Source organism: Capra hircus, chromosome 10 (assembly GCF_001704415.2).
Source record: "Capra hircus breed San Clemente chromosome 10, ASM170441v1, whole genome shotgun sequence".
NCBI lineage: Eukaryota > Metazoa > Chordata > Mammalia > Artiodactyla > Bovidae > Capra > Capra hircus.
This window is the reverse complement of record NC_030817.1, coordinates 26,804,285-26,818,969: the sequence shown is the minus strand read 5'-3', so window position 1 is coordinate 26,818,969 and position 14,685 is coordinate 26,804,285. Positions and strand designations below refer to the sequence as shown.

The window sequence follows — 14,685 nt, the reverse complement described above, 5'->3', positions numbered from 1 at the left end:
TGATGTGTAGGTGTTCCTGTATGTACAGCAGGTCTGAGTTTTGAGCATTTGCTGCAGTATCTGCTTTGCTTTCATCTGCTACCATTGAGGACACTTGAACTTGGCTGCTTTGTTAACATGCATCTTAAACCAAGCAGGTATATACCTCTGCAACTGCAGCACTTCTTTCCCCATTTCAAAATGTGTTTGTATTTTTGGGGTGATTTTCCTTGTGTGTAGTATTATGTTAAAAAATGCTTGGTTGTTGTCTAAATATTTTGAATAAGTTTTGAAAAATAAATATTAACAAGAACAAGAGATAGTAAATAATGATTTAGGAAGTGGTTTCAAACCTGATGATCTCAACAGAAGAAACCCTTGTGTACTAAATGAAAACCTTGATTGATTGGACCATTTGAATCTTATTCAATTATAGGTTTTGGAGTTAAAACCAATGGAACAGAAAGATTTAATCAAATTCATAGAATTTAATGCTAACAAAACATGGCCCCAGTATTGCCAGCATGATAAAGATACAACTCAGACATCATCTGCAAGGTAAAATATTTTTAAAGAATTGGACATTCAGTAGTTTTGTAGTTGGGAGAATTAAGAATGTTTCTTTTTTATATTACTTATAAAACACTGTCTGGATGTAATATAATTTTTTTACATTGATTATTCTTTTCGCCTTTTGTTTTCCTTTAAAAGCAGTAAGACATCTAGCCCCAAAAATGATGCTCCAGACTTGATCTTGTCAACCCAGGGCCAAAGTGGAGATAAGTGGCAATATTTACACCATGAACTCTCATCAAAAATAAGGCTCCCTCTCTCTCAGCTTGTACAGCCCCAGGTCAGTGTGTATGTACACACAGTGTAAATAAACGTGTTTACCTTCGAAAAGCCAACAAGCATTCATTAAACACACGTGTGTGTTCTGCATTATTTCCAGAAAGCGATTTATTTATTTTCAGAAAGCAAAGATGCCAGATAGATTTTCATGCTTGGCTATCCTCTTTTCATCTTTCTGGAAATCTGCACTTCCCTTTTTGCTTCTGTAGCACCATGGGCTTCCTCGCTCATAGCTGTTACTAAACTATACACCCGCTTGTTTGTCTGTATTCCCCATTAGATAGCATGAGAAGAAAGATTGTGTCTGCCTGGTTCACATGTGAGTGCCTGGAGCAGAAACTGGAGCATCGTAAAATCTTGGTTACTATATATTGAATGAATAAAGGAATGAATAATATATATTTTAAAGAAAACACTTTAAAATGATATAGTGCTATATGAGTGTCATTCATTCATAAAGAGATTATTTGAAATCTGCAGTGTGCTGGTCCCTATGCCGATGGCACCCGTCTATAGGTATTCTCACCAACACACCTTAGCATACCTGATCTTTGCCATTATGATGTTTGTCTTACTGTGCCAGCTACTGATGCGTGTCTCTCTAAACAGAGAGCCCATGAACAGAATAGCACCGTTGCTCCCAGCAGTCAAGCTTGTGCCTTCTGTTTTGCAATCAAACTACCCAGGCAATGGTTACCAGTGGTTTCCCAATTCCCCAGTGTGGTGGGAACTTTTTCAGTTCTCTTCTATTCTGTGAAGAACCTTATTTGACCAATTAAAGTTGAATTGAATTCATTGGGAGGACTTTAGGCTTGGTTTCCCCTTGTCATACACGCTATAACATGTATGTGGTTCTTTTTCCAGAATAGAATACCATCCCTCTTTCTCCACCCTCCCACCCCAGCAGAGTCCATCTACCACCCCATCCTGTTCCTTTATATGTTAGTTTTCCAATTTAGCAAAGAAATTAACTCTGAGTCATTCCCCCTTCTGAAGTCGCAGCTCATTTTCAGTACTAATTTGGCTTTTCAATAACAAATCAAGATGCAGATCTGCCCCTGGAGGTTACTGTATACTATTTAAGGGTTGGCTGTGTGCCAGGAGTATGCCAGTAAACAGGGAAAGAAAGAGCTAACCGTGGAAGTCCAGTAGCATGGCTACAGATTGAAAGATTAGTGGATTTACCCTATTTTTCAAATTATCGTTTCTTTTCCCTTTTTTTTAAAAATCTAAATGGACCCTCAAGTGTCTAAGTAAAGTCTGTCATGACTTTTCAAAGCTGTCCAAAATATTTAAATTTTAATTAAATCACTTTTTTCTTTTAAATGACAAGATAGACAAAAATACTTACCAAGAAGATAAATTCAGAAGATAGCATGTTAAGGCATTTTTGATGTTTTACATTAATAGGATCTCAAACTTTTCATAATAGTATTTCCCTTTTTCAAATGTAGGTTACCACAAATATGAGTGTTCTACCCAGTGTGACTGTGTATAACTTTAGATACCCAACAACCGAAGAACTGAAAACTTACACCACCCAGCTTGAAGACCTGCGTCAAGAAGCAAATAATCTTCAGGCACAGGTAGCAGCTGCCTATTATATATATTCCTCATTGCAATAACAAAAATAAAGGGAAATGTGATACTGTAAATTGGTCATAATCTTCTTTGGTGGATTCTTCAACTTACCCTCAGAGCCAGCATCCAAGGAGTGTGCACAGTCACTAGGTTATGTCGAACTCTTGCTCATGGACTATAGCCCATCAGGCTCCTCTATTCATGGGATTTCTCAGACAAGAATACTGGAGTGGGTTGCCGTTTCCTCCTCCAGGGAGTCTTCCCGACCTAGAGATCGAACCTGCGTCTCCTGCATCTCCAGCATTGGCGGGCAAATTCTTTACCACTGACCCAGCTGGGAAGCCCATAATTTTCCTTACTGAACAAATAATAGGATGTACGATTGAAGGAGTCCTAGAATTGCAAATAGAATTTATCTCTGTTACTGACTCTGGTAAATTTGGTAGTGGCTACATAGAACTCCACATACAGAGGCTTCTAAACCTGAGTCTAGGATTGGCAGGAACAAGGATCATGATCTATTAATACTGTCTGCAGTGGGGCTCTGGGATTGCAAGGCTGAGGAGAGGTGGAGGGAGGGAGTAGCAACAGGGTTTCCAACCTTGAGTAGGCTTAACACTGAGATGGTGTGCCGGATAGCTTAGGTATCCATCAAAGAAAACAGTAGGAAACAGCCCACACTGGGTGATTAATAGGTTTGGCAGGCTCCTAATTTACTTACAGTCACCATGCTGTACCATCCCTGTCTTTAAGATACTGTTCCTCTTTCTAATGAACCCCTTCAAGTTTCTTGACTTCTTTCTTCAGGCCATCCTTGGTGTCATTAACCCACTTTCTCCTACGTTAAGATATGGGAGACAGAGAACAGTGGGAAGAGAGGTAGTACAATTTATCTGGGACCACACTTCCCTGGTGGCTCTGACAGTAAAGAATCTGCCTGCAAGGCAGGAGACCCAGGTTCGATCCCTGGGTCAGGAAGATCCCCTGGAGATGGAAATGGCAACCCGCTCCAGTGTTCTTGCCTGGAGAATTCCATGAAGAGAGGAGCCTGGTGGGCTATCGTCCATGGGTCACAAAGAGTTGAACATGACTGAGTGACTAACACTTTCACTTTCACACTTCCAGCTGGATGGCCCCACTAAAGAGGTCCATCTTTCGATTTACCTTTTAATTCTATTCAGTAGTCAACTCAATACCTAACACTGAGTTTCTTAAACTTGTTTCTCTCAGAATTAACATCTTAATTTTATTTATTTATTCTGCTAGCTAGTTCACAAAGTATTTGAAATGACTAATTATTTTTAAAAAACATAACATGAATGGTAAACTATAATGGAAACCAGGGAAAATATGCTTAGGAAGGCAAAGAATCTTAGTGATTTCTGTTTTTCCTTTTCTTCTCTTGATTCAGGAAAACATGTCAGAAGAAACGTACAAGAATCTGGATAAGAAATTATTCGAACTGTTTCAGACCCTCGTCCAGTGCCTGGGCAGCGTGGAGGAGATGCTGCAGACACCTGGGCTCTTCAGAGGGGATGTTGGTACCCAGCAGGTGCACTATGAGGTAGGGAGCATCCATCAAGCATGTGTGTTGGCTGTCACTGCAGGCAGCCCACTGGTTAGCCAGAACTGAAACCTCTCTTAAGGTCAGAACTTGTTCACGGTGTCTTTCTTTCTCTCCACTTTGCAGACACTGGCTCTTGAGTTGAAAAAACTTTACTTAGCTATGAGTGACAAGAAGAATGATCTTTCAAAAGCCATGACTCAGCCTGGCAAGAATGCCAGCCAGTTCCTTGACTGTTTTGATAACCTCCAAGTCTACCTGGAGCACACCCAGGCCAGAGCTGCCTCTAGAAGCAAGGCTCTGAAAGCTGGCCTCGACTATACCCGCAGTTATCAGGTACGAGTCTGGGCACTGGGCTGCTTTGGCATAGTGTTAGGTGACAGAACGGACCTCCGATCTTCATTCGTTCCTCTACCCAGAGGCATTCACAAATGGGAATTGCTAAAGAAAGCAGTGAGACTCTTTCTATGAAGGTCTTTAAGTTAGTTCAGCTGCTCATGGCTGGAGACCATTTGAAAGCGAGCTCCTTTCCAAAATCTCAGGTATGAATTTGTTAGGTTGAGCTAAAGTAATGCTTTTTTCCTGTATGACATTCAACCACTAAAAGTGTCACCTGGGAGGATTCCCAGATAAGGAGGAGCTATTAAAGTTTTTGAACAAAGGTATTACAGTCCGTATACGTTTCTGATAGATCCAGCTGGCAATTGTCTAATGAGGATTCGAACAGAGACTTGAGGCAGCTGGACTAGTTAGGAAGCTGCTAGAAATTGTCTAATGAAAAGGAAATGAAACACACCACTACTTAGGAAGGAGTCTTCACTGTAAAATCAAACCTGAGTCTGATCAAGTCTCTAGAATCCAAGTCATATAGACACAAGGGAAGAAAATGCTAAGTGGTGCGAAGGGAGTGCAGTCAGCCATATACCGGCAGTGGCAAGCTGTACAGGACAGGTAGCCCGTTTTTTTTCTACCACTGCCTCCCTCCCCACACGCACAAAAAGATCTCAGAAACAAAAAGGAGAGATGGGCAGGGGGCCAGCAGATTATGAGGGATTTAAGACACATGAATCCACTGCACCTACTGGACCTTATTTAGATCCCAATTCAAGCAAACCAAAAGGAGAAAATATAGGCAATTAGGGAAATGTGAACCTTGCCTGGGTAGTTAATAATGCTAAGGAATTATTATTGTGATATTTTTAAAGGGAGGAATCTTTGTCATGTAGAGATACATACTAATAATATGATATCTTGGACTTGCTTCAAATAATCTGAGGGAAGGGAAGTCAGGTGCAGTCAAGAAAGCTCAGGGGATGGGGCAGAAGAGTGACGACCAGCTACAAGTCATCAGTAATTGCTAAGGCTGATGGATGATGATAATGCAGGGCTTCCCCTATTTTGACATATGTTTCAAATTTCTGATAGCTCAGAAATTAAAGGACAGCTAAATTTTTTAAAAGGTTCCAAAGCTCTAAATGAGATTCTCACTTTTCTCCATTTATCTTTTTATACAGAATGAAATAAAACGATTATATGATCAACTTGTTAAGAATAAGACATCTTTGCAACAATCTTTGAATGAAATTAGTGGCCAGACTATTGATGAACAGCTTCAGGTAATCAAGTGAAAATCATTCAAACTGACTTAACCTTGAACCAGAGAGTCTCCTGCATAAAAGACTCCATAAGTCTGCACAAGCACCATAAGTTTCCTGTGCTTGTGAATCACTCCCTAAAACACAAGTCTGTGCAGTGTTGGGAAGGTTGTTGAGAAATGAGACCCTCATCCTCTTGGGAGGGGTGCTGACTGCTCCCAACATCTAGAGATCATTTGGCTATATATCAAAATTATAAATCTAAATGCTCTTCATCCAGCAGCTCCATTCACTTATACAGCAAGTGTCAATTGACCTAGTGTGTTCAGGCCACAGTTCTACATTCTGGGTTTGTACTTATCCTAAAGAAATAAGACAAGTGCATAAAGATAAATATGTATATGAATATTTGAGGAGAGACCTGGCAGCACTGCTTGAATTAAAAGACCCTAAATAGCCCAAAAGTCCATTTTGAACCGACTGTTACTAAAGCAGTGAGCAGCCTTACTGTGTCTGTTTAAAAGGCTGTAGATTAGTTTGTACTGCTGTGACTAAATGCTGAGGAGCTGATAAGTAAGGCGTGCAAACTGTAGAATCCAATGACATGTGCAATCCAGTGCATTTCAGGATATGAATGTATACCTCTTCTCAGTACATGCTTTGAATACATTAGAGATAGACCATCAACTGTGGATCTTTGGGGAGAACTGGAGAGGATGGAGAAGTGGCACTGTCATTTTTCCCTTAGTTCTTTTCTATATCGTTTAATTCTTTTTAAGTGACTGTGTATACTCCTGACTTATTAAACAGCTTTTTTGTGTGTGTTGTCTCTCTCTTTAGAAAATGGATGCATATACAGTGGAGCTGCAGAACTCTGAGAGCCGAGTGGCAAAACTAAGAGAGGAAGGCGAGAGGCTTCATTTACCTTATGTTCTACTCCAGGAGGTTTACAAATTAGAGGTATGTCTGAGCAGAAAATATTCAATCTATAAATTACCATGATTATAAAAAGTTAGGCATTTTTCTTCTAGCAAGGAAATTTATGCACTGTGTGCTCATTCAGTCTTGTCCAACTCTTTGTGACCCCATGGACTGTGGGCCACCAGTCTCTTCTGTCCAAGGGATTTCCCAGGCAAGAATATGAGTGGGTTGCCATTCCCTTCTCCAGGGGATCTTCCTGACCCAGGCCCCACATCTCCTGCATCTCCAGCATTGGCAGGTGGAATCTTTACCACAAAGCCACCTGGGAAGCTCTCCATGGAAATTTAAATATGTTCTTTATTTGGGTTATTTTCATGGTTGGGTGGAAATGTTTGTGCACACCTGTTCTTTCTTTTCAGGATGTTCTTGACAGTACGTGGGGACTCCTGAGAGCCAGGTACACAGAACTCAGCTGCCCTTTCATCACTGAGAGCCAGCAAGATGCTTTGTTGCAAGGCATGGTGGAACTGGTGCATATCGGAAAGGAAAAGCTTGCTCATGACCACTTACAACAAACCAAAAGTAAAGTTGCCCTGCAGGCTCAAATACAAAATCACAAGGTAAGACACATGGGTCAGAACACCTTTTCATAGACTGTAAGTTATTCTGAATGAGAACAGAGAACATACATGTCCTTCCTTGGTGAAATATACATCATTCCTTTATTCTTTAAACAAACATGTCTTACACCATGTACCAGGAACTCTGCTAAACTCTAGAATATAATTGTGGGTGAAAATAGACATAATTCTTAACATTTATGGAGCTTTTAGTTGATTGAGAAGACATTTTTGTCAAGGAGCGATTCAAACAAATTTAACATTGAAATTGGGATACATACTTTAAGAGCATTTAATAGAGGGAGTTGAATTCAGGAGGTTAGGAAAGGCCTTACTGAGAATTGAAATCAAAAGAAATAAATAAATTACAAATGTATATGTAGTGTAATGCTACAGTAAATCCTTTTGTTTTCCATTCATTTCATTAAACAAAACCTCATGATAACCAACAAGAGATATGCAGTAATTTAAGTGCTGATAATAAATGTGTAGGGTACAGTTCCTGCCTTCAACAAGCTGAAGTCCAGGTTTTTGATAAGTAGACTTTAAGAAAAATCCAAAGGTAAATATTGTATAAAGAATGGAGGGAAAGAGGAAAAAATATATTAACTAATATATAGAATGTCTTAAAGCTTATTGTAGACCCTTTTATGAATCCCTTTCAGGGAATAAGAAAAGGGATTCACCTAATAAGAGGCCCCTCAAAATAATTAGAGGGGGCAGCTGGCTATAAACGGTGAACCATGTGAAGGAAAGCCTTTCTCTTTAAAGGTCTTAAAGTGCTATTCTAGGAGCTTTGACCAACCAGAATCCCAACAGACCCGCATCAAGAAATTTCCTTTATTTAACCATTGTATTGAGTAGAAGTTAGAACCAAAGTTTAGAAACCCCCTGGCTATCGAATATGGGATGTGAATCTCTTGGGCTCACATGTCTATTCATCCAATTTATTGTCTTGAAACCAATCAGCCAAATCAGCATCTACATTTTGGTAAAAATTTTTTTAAAAAAGTTTCTGAAAACTTGGAATTTCTGATATAGGAAGATCTCACTGGAAATTTTAATTGCCTAATTAATAATATTGGCCCTTTAATATTGATAGTTTGGGGGAAAATATTACCAGGGGTAATTTTTCATTGTGATTTGTTAAAATTCCATTAGTACTTGATGACATGGATACATAGGCAATTTTTGGTTTGTTTTCTCATGATTTGGACTCTACATGGCTGTCCTGGAATTTCAGAGTAGAAAGTAAATATGACAGTATAACATGTTGAAAAAACTTGAATTTTAAGGCTTTTCACAGTGTAAAAATAAATAAATGTCAACATCTCATTTCACAGCTTTTTTTCCAGAAGCTTGTTGCTGACATGCTCTTGATCCAAACATATTCCAACAAAATGCTTCCTTCTTTAATGCAAAAGAAAGAAACATTTGGGGCAGAACAAGTCAAAGAAGTTAAATTGCTAGAAGAAAAGTCACATCAATATGGAATAAAGCTACAGAGTTTACTGCAGGTATGTGGCTTTCATACATTTTGTACTTAAGCCAGGAATTCTGGATTTTCAACCACCACCTCTAGGTTCGAAAGCAAGTATCTGGTTATTACTAAGCAGTAGTTAAGTGAGAACCAGCAATGAGGAACATGTATCCTGTTCCAGCTCCTACTGCTGCTCCCCCAGTGGAATATTAGCTGAGATTTCCTATACGTCAGTTAGGGATGGCACAGCATCTTTCTGCCTTCAAGGGCTGTGTACAAATAAACAAAATGGGAAGCACTTTGAGGTCTTGAATGAGATCATTCATGAAACATCAGTGATCTGAAACTGCATCCTGAAGAGGACAAGCCCAGATGTTCTGTTGCTGAAGTATATTTATGCCAGTTCTGCCCTGATTCAAAGAAAAAAGTTAAGGGAGGCAGTCCTAAGATGGTGGAGGAATAGGATGGGGAGACCACTTTCTCCTCCACAACTTCATTGAAAGAACATTTGAACGCTGAGAAAATTCCACAAAACAACTTCTGAATGCTGGCAGAGGACATCAGGCACCCAAAAAGACAGCCCATTGTCTTCAAAAGGAGATGGAGAAGTCTTGAGGCTACTGTAAGAATACGAAAACCAGAGGCAGGAGACTTAAGTCCAAATCCTGAGAACACCAAAGAACTCCTGACTCCAGGGAACATTAATCAATAGGAGCTCATCAAATGCCTCCATACCTACACTGAAACCAAGCACCACCCAAGGGCCAACAAGCTCCAAAGAAAGACACACCGTGCAAATTCTCCAGCAGCACAGGAACATAGCCCTGAGCTTCAATATACAGGCTGCCCAAAGTCACACCAAACCTATTGACATCTCAAAACTCATTATTGGACACTTGAGTGCACTCCAGAGAGAAGAAATCCAGCTCCATCCACCAGAACACCGAAGCAAGCTTCCCTAACCAGGAAACCTTGACAAGCCACACGTCCAACCCCACCCGCAGTGAGGAAACTCGACAAAAAGAGGAACCACAAACTGCCAGAATATGGAAAGGCCACCCCAAACACAGCAATATAAACAAGATGAAAAAGCAGAGAAATACCCAGCAGGTAAAGGAACAGGATAAATGCCCACCAAACCAAAGAGGAGGAGATAGAGAATCTACCTGATAAAGAATTCTGAATAATGATCCAAAATCTTGAAAACAAAATGGAATCACAGATAAATAGCCTGGAGACAAAGATCGAGAAGATGCAAGAAATGTTTAACAAGGACCTCGAAGAAATAAAAAAGAGTCAGTGTATAATGAATAATGCAATAAATGAGATAGAAAACACTCTGGAGGGAACCAACAGTAGAATAACAGAGGCAGAAGATAGGATTAGTGAGGTAGAAAATAGAATGGTAGAAATAAATGAAACAAAGAGGAAAAAAGAATTAAAAGAAATGAGGACAACCTCAGAGACCTCTGGGACAATGGTAAACACCCCAACATTCGAATCATAGGAGTCCCAGAAGAAGAAGACAGAAAGAAAGGCCATGAGAAAATACTTGAGGAGATAATAGTTAAAAACTTCCCTAAAATGGGGAAGGAAATAGTCACCCAAATCCAAGAAACCCAGAGAGTCTCAAACAGGATAAACCCAAGGCGAAACACCCCAAGACACATATTAATCAAATTAACAAAGATCAAACACAAAGAACAAATATTAAAAGCAGCAACGGAAAAACAACAAATAACACACAAGGGGATTCCTATAAGGATAACAGCTGATCTTTCAATAGAAACTCTTCAGTCCAGAAGGGAATGGTAAGACATACTTAAAGTGATGAAAGAAAATAACCTACAGCCCAGATTACTGTACCCAGCAAGGATCTCATTCAAATATGAAGGAGAAATCAAAAGCTTTACAGACAAGCAAAAGCTGAGAGAATTCAGCACCACCAAACCAGCTCTCCAACAAATGCTAAAGGATCTTCTCTAGACAGGAAACACAGAAAGGGTGTATAAACTTGAACCCAAAACAATAAAGTAAATGGCAACAGGATCATACTTATCAATAATTACCTTAAATGTAAATGGGTTGAATGCCCCAACCAAAAGACAAAGACTGGCTGAATGGATACAAAAACAAGACCCCTATATATATTGTCTACAAGAGACCCACCTCAAAACAAGGGACACATACAGACTGAAAGTGAAGGGCTGGAAAAAGATATTCCACGCAAACAGAGACCAAAAGAAAGCAGGAGTAGCAATACTCATATCAGATAAAGTGGACTTTAAAACAAAGGCTGTGAAAAGAGACAAAGAAGGACACTACATAATGATCAAAGGATCAATCCAAGAAGAAGATATAACAATTATAAATATATATGCACCCAAAATAGGAACACCACAATATGTAAGACAAATGCTAACAAGCATGAAAGGGGAAATTAATAACACAATAATAGTGGGAGACTTTAATAACCCACGCACACCTGTGGATAGATCAACTAAACAGAAAATTAACAAGAGAACACAAACTTTAAATGATACAATACACCAGTTAGACTGACTTGATATCTATAGGACATTTCACCACAAAACAATGAATTTCACCTTTTTCTCAAGTGCTCACGGAACCTTCTCCAGGATAGATCACATCCTGGGCCATAAATCTAGCCTTGGTAAATTCAAAAAAATTGAAATCATTCCAAGCATCTTTTCTGACCACAATGCAGTAAGATTAGATGTCAATTACTGGGGAAAAACTATTAAAAATTCCAACATATGGAGGCTGAACAACACGCTGCTGAATAACCAACAAATCACAGAAGAAATCACAAAAGAAATCAAAATATGCATAGAAATGAATGAAAATGAAAACACAACAACCCAAAGCCTATGGGACACTGTAAAAGCAGTGCTAAGGAGAAGGTTCATAGCAATACAGGCTCACCTCAAGAAATAAGAAAAAAGTCAAATAACCTAACTCTACCCCTAAAGCAACTAGAAAAGGAAGAAATGAAGAATCCCAGGGTTAGTAGAAGGAAAGAAATCTTAAAAGGGCAGAAATAAATGCAAAAGAAACAAAAGAGACCATAGCAAAAATCAGCAAAGCCAAAAGCTGGTTCTTTGAGAAGTTAAATAAAATTGACAAACCATTAGCCAGACTCATCAAGAAACAAAGGGAGAAAAATCAAATCAACAAAATTACAAATGAAAATGGAGAGTTCACAACAGACAACACAGAAATACAAAGGATCATAAGAGACTACTATCAGCAACTCTATGCCAATAAAATGGACAACGTGGATGAAATGGACAAATTCTTAGAAAAGTACAACTTTCCAAAACTGAACCAGGAAGAAATGGAAAATCTTCAGAGACCCATCACAAGCACGGAAATTGAAACTGTTATCAGAAATCTTCCAGCAAACAAAAGCTGAGGACCAGATAGCTTCACAGCTGAATTCTACCAAAAATTTAGAGAAGAGCTAACACCTATCCTACTCAAACTCTTCCAGAAAATTGCAGAGGGAGGTAAACTTCCAAACTCATTCTATGAGGCCACCATCACCCTAATACCAAAACCTGACAAAGATTCCACACAAAAAAAGAAAACTACAGGCCAATATCACTGATGAACATAGATGCAAAAATCCCTAACAAAATTCTAGCAAACAAAATCCAACAACATATTAAAACGATCATACATCATGACCAAGTGGGTTTTATCCCAGGGATGCAAGGATTCTTCAATATCTGCAAATCAATCAATGTAATACACCACATTAACAAATTGAAAAATAAAAACCATATGATTATCTCAATAGATGCAGAGAAAGCCTTTGACAGATATCAACATCCATTATGATAAAAACCCTCCAGAAAGCAAAAATAGAAGGAACATACCTCAACATAATAAAAGCTATATATGAAAAACCCACAGCAAACATTATCCTCAATGGTGAAAAATTGAAAGCATTTCCCCTAAAGTCAGGAACAAGACAAGGGTGCCCACTCTCAACACTACTATTCAACATAGTTTTGGAAGTTTTGGCCATAGCAATCAGCAGAAAAAGAAATAAAAGGAATCCAGATTGGAAAAGAAGAAGTAAAACTCTCACTGTTTGCAGACAACATGATCCTCTACATAGAAAACCCTAAAGATTCCACCATAAAATTACTAGGGCTAATTAATGAATATAGTAAAGTTGCAGGATATAAAATCAATACACAGAAATCCCTTGCATTCCTATACACTAACAATGAGAAAACAGAAAGAGAAATTAAGGAAACAATTCCATTCACCATTGCAACGAAAAGAATAAAATACTTAGGAATATATCTCCCTAAAGAAACAAAAGACCTATATATAGAAAACTATAAAACACTGGTGAAACAAATCAAAGAGGACACAAATAGATGGAGAAATATACCATGTTCATGAATTGGCAGAATCAATATAGTGAAAATGAGTATACTACCCAAAGCAGTCTATAGATTCAATGCAATCCCTATCAAGCTACCAACAGTATTTTTCACAGAACTAGATCAAATAATTTCACAATTTGTATGAAAATACAAAAAACCTCGAATAGCCAAAGCAATCTTAAGAAAGAAGAATGGAACTGGAGGAATCAACCTGCCTGACTTCAGGCTCTACTACAAAGCCACAATCATCAAGACAGTATGGTACTGGCACAAAGACAGAAATATAGATCAATGGGACAAAATAGAAAGTCCAGAGATAAATACATGCACCTATGGACACCTTATCTTCGACAAAGGAGGCAAGAATATACAATGGACTAAAGACAATCTCTTTAACAAGTAGTGCTGGGAAAACTGGCCAACGACTTTAAAAAAAATGAAACTAGAACACTTTACAACACCATACACAAAAATAAACTCAAAATGGGTTAAAGGTCTAAACATAAGGCCAGAAACTATAAAACTCCTAGAGGAAGACACAGGCAAAACACTCTCCGACATAAATCACAGCAGGATCCTCTATGACTCATCTCCCAGAATATTGAAAATAAAAGTAAAAATAAACAAATGGGACCTAATTAAACTTAAAAGCTTTTGCACAACGAAGGAAACTATAAACAAGGTGAAAAGACAGCCTTCAGAATGGGAGAAAATAAGAGCAAACAAAGCAACTGACAAACAACTAACTCAAAAATATACACGCAACTCCTGTAGCTCAATTCCAGAAAAGTAAATGACCCAATCAAAAAATGGGCCAAAGAACTAAACAGACATTTCTCCAAAGAAGACATACAGATGGCTAACATACACATGAAAAGATGCTCAACATCACTCATCATCAGAGAAATGCAAATCAAAACCACAATGAGGTACCATCTCATGCCAGTCAGAATGGCTGCTATCCAAAAGTCTACAAGCAATAAATGCTGCAGAGGGTGTGGAGAAAAGGGAACCCTCTTACACTGTTGATGGGAATGCAAACTAGTACAGCCACTATGGAGAACAGTGTGGAGATTCCTTAAAAAACTGGAAATAGACCTGCCATATGACCCAGCAATCCCACCGCTGGGCATACACACCAAGGAAACCAGAACTGAAAGAGACATGTACCCCAGTGTTCATCGCAGCACTGTTTATAATAGCCAGGACATGGAAGCAACCTAGATGTCCATCAGCAGACGAATGAATAAGAAAGCTGTGGTACATATACACAATGGAGTATTACTCAGCCATTAAAAAGAATGCATTTGAATCAGTTCTAATGAGGTGGATGAAACTGGAGCCTATAATACAGAGTGAAGTAAGCCAGAAAGGAAAACACCAATATAGTATACTAATGCATATATATGGAATTTAGAAAGATGGTAACGGTAACCCTGTATGCGAGACAGCAAAAGAAACACAGATGTATAGAACAGTCTTTTGGACCCTGTGGGAGAGGGCGATGGTGGGATGATCTGGGATAATGGCATTGAAACATGTAAAATATCATATGTGAAACGAATCACCAGTCCAGGTTTAATGTATGATACAGGATGCTTGGGGCTAGTGCACTGGGATGACCCAGAGGGATGGGATGAGGAGGGAGGTAGGGGGAGGGTTCAGGATG

The 14,685-nt window shown here is 38.8% G+C and overlaps 1 protein-coding gene across 1 annotated transcript in view; it reads left to right on the top strand.

Annotated features, from left to right (window-relative positions):
- The window catches only part of SYNE2 (spectrin repeat containing nuclear envelope protein 2), a 323,992-nt gene that overhangs the window by 227,734 nt on the left and 81,573 nt on the right, over positions 1 to 14,685 (top strand). Inside the window, 9 exon segments of the mRNA XM_018054080.1 lie at positions 416 to 537; positions 691 to 832; positions 2,286 to 2,417; positions 3,824 to 3,976; positions 4,103 to 4,312; positions 5,491 to 5,592; positions 6,412 to 6,531; positions 6,912 to 7,112; positions 8,456 to 8,629. Coding sequence (XP_017909569.1) covers positions 416 to 537; positions 691 to 832; positions 2,286 to 2,417; positions 3,824 to 3,976; positions 4,103 to 4,312; positions 5,491 to 5,592; positions 6,412 to 6,531; positions 6,912 to 7,112; positions 8,456 to 8,629 — 1,356 coding nt within the window.